This window comes from Xiphophorus couchianus, chromosome 19 (genome assembly GCF_001444195.1).
Source record: "Xiphophorus couchianus chromosome 19, X_couchianus-1.0, whole genome shotgun sequence".
NCBI lineage: Eukaryota > Metazoa > Chordata > Actinopteri > Cyprinodontiformes > Poeciliidae > Xiphophorus > Xiphophorus couchianus.
This window is the reverse complement of record NC_040246.1, coordinates 15,100,719-15,109,547: the sequence shown is the minus strand read 5'-3', so window position 1 is coordinate 15,109,547 and position 8,829 is coordinate 15,100,719. Positions and strand designations below refer to the sequence as shown.

General features: G+C 38.0%; 1 protein-coding gene across 2 annotated transcripts; it reads left to right on the top strand.

Annotated features, from left to right (window-relative positions):
* Nucleotides 1-326: 326 nt before the first annotated feature.
* Nucleotides 327-8,605, top strand: vsx2 (visual system homeobox 2). Of its 2 annotated transcripts, none has more exons than XM_027999962.1 (5): nucleotides 327-1,479; nucleotides 1,719-1,803; nucleotides 2,216-2,339; nucleotides 7,331-7,511; nucleotides 7,779-8,605. In XM_027999962.1, the coding sequence occupies exons 1-5, from the start codon at nucleotides 1,056-1,058 to the stop codon at nucleotides 8,093-8,095; spliced, it is 1,131 nt and encodes a 376-aa protein (XP_027855763.1). In that variant the 5' UTR covers nucleotides 327-1,055; the 3' UTR covers nucleotides 8,096-8,605. The 2 variants fall into 2 exon arrangements, with proteins under 2 accessions (XP_027855763.1, XP_027855762.1); XM_027999961.1 differs by having other exon boundaries at nucleotides 7,716-8,605.
* Nucleotides 8,606-8,829: the final 224 nt, after the last annotated feature.

The following is an 8,829-nucleotide window of genomic DNA, read 5'->3' as shown; positions in this document are numbered from 1 at the left end:
TATTATTATTATTTTTTTATTAGTAGTAGTAGTACTAGTAGTCATTTTAATTTATATTATTTAATATTTTATTGATATGTATATTACTGTTTTTTCATATTACTACTATTATGGCGGTGGTGGTAGAAGTTGTGGGCTAACAAATATTATTTTGGCTTTAAAATTTTGTTTCATATTGTATATTTAATATATGTTTATAATAATAATAATTATTATTGCTGTACATAATAATAATAATAATAATAATAATAATTATTATTATTATTATTATTATTATTATTATTATTTTTTTTTTATTCTTTATTCCTGCAGCTGTTGCTGTGGGATTAGCACCCTGCAGGACTGCGTCCATCTCCACACCAGCTGTCGTTTTTTTTCTTTCTTTCCTTTTTTTTTTTTCCTTTTTTTGGGGTGGGCCTTTGATTCGCGTGTGATGAGTTTCCCGGAGCATCTGGAGATCAATTATCCATCCGTGTGAGCCGGTGGTTGGGCACATAGATCATAGTAGGCTCTGTCTGTGTGTTTACATGTGTGCGTAATGCATTCCGCGAAAGGCAGATTTAGAGATTGAGGTAATTTTCTATAAACCTGCACCATTTCAAAGATACTGTATCAGGAGGAGAGGGGAAATAGATTTAATTTGCTCTCATTCACTCACGAGCTTTCAAAGAGAGGGTCCAATCTATTTAATCTGATGCTGTTTTTTGTTTTGTTTGTTTTTCCTGACGTTGTAAGGGTTACTTCAGTTTACTTTGCGTTTATATTTATTAAACCTTGTTTTAGTTTATCTATATTTTAACTGAAGCTGCTCCACACAGTCCTCAGAAAAAGGCAGCGATGTGTTGGAGAGGGCGTAATACATCCATGATCCACTGGAATCCTGAATCCTGGCAGCTGATTGGCTGCAGGGTGTAGCCTCCTGTTGGGATGGACCTGTTGGATAAAAGGACCATTTTCTAAACGACGGTGTGGGACGCAGAGGATCATGTACGAGGAACCCTCCTGTGAGACAACATAATAAAGAAATATATTTTTCAAGGGCCATCCAAAGCACCATGACCGGAAAAGAGGGCGCAGTGCTGTCGGAAAGTTTAAATCATTCAGACAAAACGTCTCTGGGTGCAAATGGAGGGAACAACAGCCACCAGCCGAAAAGCAGTGTCAACCACCCACCGACCAGGTGCACCGGCTTCGGCATCCAGGAGATCCTGGGGCTGAATAAAGAGCCGCCCTCCATTCCGAGGAACCCGCTGAGCTCGCTGCCGGCCGGCGCGCACCTGATCGCCGCCAGGTCTGTGCTGGGCCCCGCAGCCGTCGGTGTGGGTGTCGGGATGGGATTAATTGGCCCCGGTGGAATTCCGGCGTTTTACAGTCAACCCGCTTTCCTGGAGACCGTGCTGTCAGACGGTCAGGATGTCCACCTGCAGCACCACAGCAGGATCGTGAGGCCGCTGGACCCCAGTCAGTCTGCCAGCTCAGGTAATCCACGGACACTCATGATAAATCCTGCAATTATGCTGCGACATGGATGACAGCTGTATTAGTTATTAAAGGAAAATAGCTATTATTATTATTATTATTATTATTATTATTATTGATAATAATAATAATAATAATAATAATAATAATAATAAATACTTTTTTTGAAAGTGTGGTGCAACAATTTATCACAGTTCTCCAAACTATCCTTAAATACACCTCCCATGTTTCCAATCCAGACTCCGAGGATTTATCTTCAAATGAACGAAGACACACGAAGTCGTCTATAAGCCAGAACAAGAAACGCAAGAAAAGACGCCACCGGTTGGTGCTATTTCTTTTAATTAATCTATTTCTTTATTTTTCAAATATATATATTTAAGGCAGACAAGACTGATTCCTGGCTAATTACTCGATTAGATCAGTTTTACTGTGAATTTCCCTTATTAAAGAGAAATTGATTATAATTTTCTGTTAAGCATTATTATAGCTTATTTAGGGTATATTCCAAATAATCTGCCTTTTAAAAAATCTTGAAGTACCAAGATCTAAACTGCTCGTCTTACATCGAGTTTATCAAAGTGCCTTTTTTTATTTTCTATCTGTATTTTCCAAAACGTGAAAATGATAATAAAGGAAAACTTCAATTTCATGACGTAGACCAACGAAAGATTGGATTTTGCAGAACACAAATGCAATTGCAGCGCATATTCACAAGCATAACGCGTTTCCACAGAACCATATTCACTTCCTATCAGCTGGAGGAGCTGGAAAAGGCCTTTAACGAAGCGCACTACCCGGATGTCTATGCCCGAGAGATGCTGGCCATGAAAACAGAGTTGCCCGAAGACAGAATACAGGTAAGAAAGTCAAATATTTCATGACAGTGTTTATGAATGTCTTTAACCCAAAACCACCCTTTATACTTGCTATTTAAACTGTTTTTGGTTTGTCATTAATTTAAAAAAAATGGATTGATTTTATTTCACTGAGAAAAAAATTATTAACAAAAAACCTATTAGCATTAATTGCAAATGTTGTTAGATGTGTTAATTTATAATTGAGCTATTAAGTGACAAAAAGGTCACTTAATAGATGGGGATTTTATAAATCAGACAATTCTGTTCAGGAAAATTGTTATGGTAAAGAACTAACTGGTAGGCACCTGGAAAATTAGGGTACTATATTTAAGGGTTAGGGTAGTTTTTTAAATATTGTGGTTTTTATTTATATATTTGTCAATTAGTAAAAACTTTAACTAAATCACAGTCAATAAAAATAAAATACAGGAGTGGCTGTTATGAGATGTTATCACTGTGAAAAATGAATTACAGTCATTTTTCTGTGAAAAGAAAATCCAAACCTTACTGTACTTTTTACCGTTAAATTGTAAATACCTGCTCTAATTTATAAACACATCATCTTTAAATTTAGAAAAAAATATTTATTTGAAACGGACACAGAAATGTGCTCATGTTAAGTCTATGAAAATAAAATTATTTTGTATTTTGAAATTGTATGCCATTGAAAGGTGTCAAGTAATGTATAATGTGACTTTTTCTCTAGTGATATCACTCAACTGGCTATATTAGTTTGTTATAGGAAAGCAAAGCATGTATGTCCAGAGCTTCGTTATCTATTAATAAAATTTCATTCATAGTCCTAAGCCCTATATTTTTGGATGTCTCAATTGTTTCTGATTAGCAGGGGGAGGACAAAGGCTTCGTAGCAATTAAAAAAATTCCACTGATTTTTGTTGACACACTCTCAAATATGCTCACAGAGTAAAATATTTCCTTTGTTACCACATTTTAATGTTCCAGTATATTACTGTCACTGTTCTTGTCAATAAGCAAACAAATGCAGAAACAATCAAATATTTCTTAATCAAACTATTTCTCCATGAGAACAAACTTTAGAAAGTTTAGCTTAACGCACAGTTGTCAGTTTCTCTCAAAAATTAAAAGCAAATAATGTAAAATTGTTTGACTTTTTAAAACATTGTCACAAGAACTAAGATACTGAAATTGATGTATTTTCTAGTTTGATGTTTTGATACATAGTCATAGAGAGAAAAAATGTACTCTTGTATAAAATGCACTCATAGAATTTTTAACTGTATTTACAGTTTAGTATTCTTAAAGTCATCTGTTTGGAAGTGAACATTTACCATTTAGAACATAATTTGTTTGTAAATTAGCAAAGCATTATAAGAATCTGAATATAACTTAAATACATTAAAGTGGATATATTTATTAACCAGAAAAAAACTATAATCGTGGTTAGACATCTGCTGTAGGGTCTTACATGTTTACATGACACCTACTGGGATTTTGGGTCACATTAATGAGAAACATTTAATATAAAGTGATATTGCTCTCCACCCAGGGCGTCACTACCATGTGGGTACCTCGAGCACCCACATGGAAAGGCAGAAATCACGTAATTTGTTTCCCAAGTGACTTTTCTATTGCTTTTTCGCATGACTTTATGAAGTGTTTTTTTTTCTTTCTATTTGTGAAAATACATTTTAAGGCTTCCATGGCATTAAGAGCACCTCAGATTAAGACAAGGATGACAAACAGTGAAGTTCTACTTTAATTACAGATGCAAATCAGTTTTTGATTTACATTTTTCTGAGACATGGAACTCTTTATTAAAATTACTATTGAAATCTCTCCCTTTGCCTTCATCTATACATCTCTCTATACATCCTTAAATATATAGCCAGGATGTATATCAGATCAATGTTTTTTAGTGGTTAATGTTTCTCATAAGTTACACTTTAACATGTTTGTCTTTCAAGAATGGGCTGCATCAGGAGACTGGGTGTGTGTTTGGTTGTGGGTTGGATTGCAGGAGATGTTTTCCATTTCCACTGTTCACATAGGAATGGCTACTCTGTTTGTCTACATGTAATCTGCAAGATCAGATCATGTATCAGGATATAAAGAAAAATCCCTTACACAGAGGATAAGGGGAGGGGCAGCATTGGCTCCTGTGTTAATGGCACCCTGGGTGAAAACTTCACATTCTACCACCCCACATACAACCAGATACAACACCACCACCTCTGGCAAAGTCCCTTCTGCAAAAACAGATATATTATATTTACAGATATATACCACATATCAGAAGGATCAAGGGAATAATTTCATCCAAATTTGGCCATTCTGCTTTATATATTTTTGCTTAACTGCTTTTCTAAATCTAAAGTGGTCACAGTTGTAAAAAAAAAAAGGGGGGGGGGGGGGGTCAAGAAAGGACTAAAATTATGGTGCGTACAACAAATTAAAAGTTTTCAGATCTAAAAACACGTTTTTTTCTGTATATAAGTCTGATTGGTCAACAGTCTAGGCAATCAAGATTTCAAATAAGAGATCATTAGATGTATTCAAAATTCCCTATAAGACTGACATGACTCTTTATTCTAGTTTGTATTACAATTTTTGATCAGGCATCTTCAGGGTCATTTGCCATCTTTACTGATGGGGCTATTTTTAATAAATGCTTGTACTGCACACAACACAATTTAGGCACACGTTTCCCTCTGATTGGATAGGAAATGGTTTAGCATACAACTCACAAAGCTTTGCGTAAAAAGCGCCCCTTGGTCCTTGCCTCCCTGAGTGGTGAGCCATATTGGGCAATATTAATACAGAAAAATGGGATCCAGCCTGTAACATAACCATATTATCTGATATTATTATTCTTAATAATGACTGCGCATACACTGCATTAACATGAAAATGTAAATGCGGAGCTCATTTTTCCATCTTCCTTCTTTAAATCAGTGTTTATGGTATGCTGTTACATTTGTGTGGGGGGCACAGGTTCCCTCTCATCCTGCTCTGGTGTTTGAGGGAAAATGGTTCCCCACACAAATCGATCACTTTCGCCCCTTTCCTGCCTGAACAAAGGAGGCTCTCCTCCTCCTCCCCCTGCAGCAGCAGCAGCAGCATCTTCGCCAGGACAGATAATCTCTCATCAGGCGCAGTTGGATGTGAAACAATTTGTTCTCGGAGAAGGAGCCGCTAACGACCTAATCAAGCTATCAAGGCGGAAGAAGATTGCGGTGTGACCTGGACCCATCCATCTGCCAGGGCGCCTTTTTTAATCTCATTCTCATTAGGGGGCTGGAACAGTATGGCCGCGAATAAATAATAAAAAGGAAATAAATAAATAAGTCCGGGCTTGCTTCTCTCCTGGATAAAATTAACACCCAATTTTCCTCATTGAGTGTAATTAGTTAAATCAGACGAGCTCGGGTGGCTGGCTCTGCTTCTGCTGCTGTCGATGGAGAGGCGCAGGGAGTTCAAATGAAATAACTACATTGAATTTATTAACGCGGGTCAATAGCGCTGCTCCCCGGAGTCCCGGTAGTTTAATTTCCCGTGATATTTGCCCGCCTGCCCACCATCGATTGGGCCTGAAATTAACTTATTTTTCAATCAGCCTCGGCGCGCCCCTGGGTCGCTCCTGCTCAATGCTTTTACCACTGGCTTCTTTTGAGGAGTAGAAAAGCAATTTCTCAGAGAAAAAAAATATCTTGTATAAAATAAGAGTTATCATCAGAGGTGTTTGGGGAGAAAAAGCATAGACACGGTTTGATCTTTTTGCAGTTTAATATTAAATACATGCCCCCTTCTCTGCTTCTTTTTCCGCCTCCTTCCTCTTTTCACAAGAACTATCGAAAGTGTATATCAATGTTCAACACCTGTGTGTTGTGTCACAGTCCATTCAGGCTCTTTGTCAGCTGACAGCATGTGGCTTCACATGTCTAGCATGTGAAGCCACATGCTGACTGGAGCTGCTAGTGAAGTGTCCAAACAGGGGTGCCTCCAGAAAGTTTTCATAGGGCAGCCAGATTGGGACTACTGATAATCTTTGGGTGGCATAGATCACTTTTGTTGCTCTTCAGTGGTTCATCTTATTACAGACTTAAAAGTTTTATGTCACCACTAGTCAGAATGACTTCTCCCTTATTATGCCATTTGTGTAGCATATTGTGGTGTGCCTCAGGGGTCAATACTTGAATCTCTCCTGTTCAGGTATCCAAAAGAGTTTTTAAGGGACCACCAGATATGGTCTATTTGAGATATTGAAATGACTCAGAACCAAACCAAACCAAACGTAATAACAGACGTTTTTACACATATGTTGCTTTATGGGAGAACTTGAAATTTGTGTTCAAGTTCGATCAAAAAATTTTGATCCACCTTAGGATGGTCTTGATTTTCTACACACTCTAGAAAACCTTCCAGAGCCTTTAGGAGAGAAACTGGCCCACAGAATCACAAATCTACCTCCGTTCATAATAGGTTGCAATGGGTGTTTTTCTACATAAATCTGAGTCTCATGCCAATGTCATCAAAGCACATGTCTAGCTGGAATCTCTGATGTGTGTTTTAAACTTGACATCTTTATATTTGTGATTATAGGACAGATTGGCAAATAGATGGCATCTAATGGTTCTTATGGAGATCCTGTGACTGAGCGTTGCCACTCTTTGTTGTTGTTGTCTAACATAAATCTTTTTAGATTTTTTTCATTAATCTCACTTTCAGTCCTGTTCATGGTGGTAAAATAAACATGTCTAATGGCCTAAAGTCAAAAGAAATTGATCTCTGTGTCTTGTCATATTGCAAGAGAAATAGAAAATATTCAAGTGTTAGAATGACCCAGTCAAATCCAGTCCTCAATCCAACTGAAAATCTGTGGCTTGATTACTTATTTTCTTAGACTATCTCAAGCTGAGCTTGAGCTTTTTGGCAAACAAGAGCAGGCAAAATAACCTTCAGATGTACAAGGATGTTAAATATTTATCCAATTGCTACCTTTTCTCTTGTAGGTATGGTTTCAAAACCGCAGAGCTAAGTGGAGGAAGAGGGAGAAATGTTGGGGACGCAGCACAGTGATGGCTGAGTATGGGCTGTATGGAGCCATGGTGAGGCATTCCATCCCTCTGCCAGAGTCCATCCTCAAGTCTGCTAAGGATGGCATCATGGAGTCCTGTGCTCCCTGGCTTCTGGGTAAAAATCTTCTCTCAAAGTTTCTGATATACCCTTCTCACTACCCTCATTCAGAACTGGAGGTTGTGCTAATTTGAGGCACATTTAATGCACCTCTTTGTTATTTCCACATTACACACAAGCATGACCCTAACTCCAACAACCCAGTAATTCATTGCTGCTATTATATTCTAAACCAGAACTATTTTTGCTTGCTATTTTCAGTCCAAGATGGCTTACCAGTGAGCAGACGTTATTCTAAATCTGAATACCCGCAACTCTTTACAGGGATGCACAAAAAGTCCATAGAGGGCGCAACTCCCCCACCAACAGGAAAGTGCGATGCCCCGCAGCAGGCGAACGCTCAGATCCCTGAGGACGCTGAAGAGGAGGAGGAAAGGTCAGAGGGCAAGGCCGTCATTTCTAAAGAGGAACTGAGAGAGAACAGCATTGCTGCACTCAGGGCCAAGGCTCAGGAGCACAGTGCCAAAGTTCTGGGGACAGTTTCTCATGACAGGCTGCTGGAGGGCAAACAGGAGATCCAGGTGGCTGAAGAAAAGGCCAGTGATCTGACCAGTCCAGAAAAGGAGCAGAGAAGTCCCTAGAACCGATCCAGAACCTGGAGACTGTTGTGGTCAAAAGTGACTGCAGTGGATTAGCTGCGTTTAGTTTAAATCTGGATTAACTGACTTGGATTTCCGTCCTTCACTGACTTCTCCAAACTGACTCTCATCTGGACTTGAGAAATGAACTTGTTGGTTGCTACCAAGACGATTCAAATGCACTTTTTTAAAATGTATTTTCAAACTTACTCCTGTTTCTTCAAATATTAGAGCATTTGACAGAATAGCAGCAATAGACAATAATGTAAATAGACCTCAAATTTAGAAACAGCCAGATGAGCAAAGGCTTCTCAACTACATTAATTGCAACCAGTGACCTATAATTTATTTCCTGTCTTTTATTCTGTCTGTGCTTATACAATTATTAAATTGAAGCATTTTAGAGGAGCCGTTCCATCGGCAGTAAGAGAAAGTTGTTGTCCTTTATCATGATGTATATAACTGATATATAAATCTTTAAAATATTGTTCATGTAGTCTTTAAATGTCAGTGTTTTTCATTTCATTATGTATAAGTCAAAATTGAAAACATAAAATAGAAATTGCTTTATTAAATCTGTTTCTGATGTCTGTTTTATTTCCCTTTTGAAAAATTTTATTTTTCAGTAAAAAACATATTTGTGTCTCTCTTCGCTGACGTGAAGTTACCAGAAGTGTGGAGTAGCTATTTGTTGCGTGATGCTCTGCTTGCTGTAGTCATTAGGAGACGGTCCACGG

What these genes read in the sequence shown, in the direction of transcription:
- vsx2 (XM_027999961.1), top strand. Translation starts at nt 1,056, where the DNA reads ATGACCGGAAAAGAGGGCGCAGTGCTGTCGGAAAGTTTAAATCATTCA. An exon ending in TGCCCGAAGACAGAATACAG is followed by an intron (nt 2,340 to 7,330) that starts GTAAGAAAGTCA and finishes TTTCTCTTGTAG; the next exon opens with GTATGGTTTCAAAACCGCAG. An exon ending in CTGTGCTCCCTGGCTTCTGG is followed by an intron (nt 7,512 to 7,715) that starts GTAAAAATCTTC and finishes TGCTATTTTCAG; the next exon opens with TCCAAGATGGCTTACCAGTG.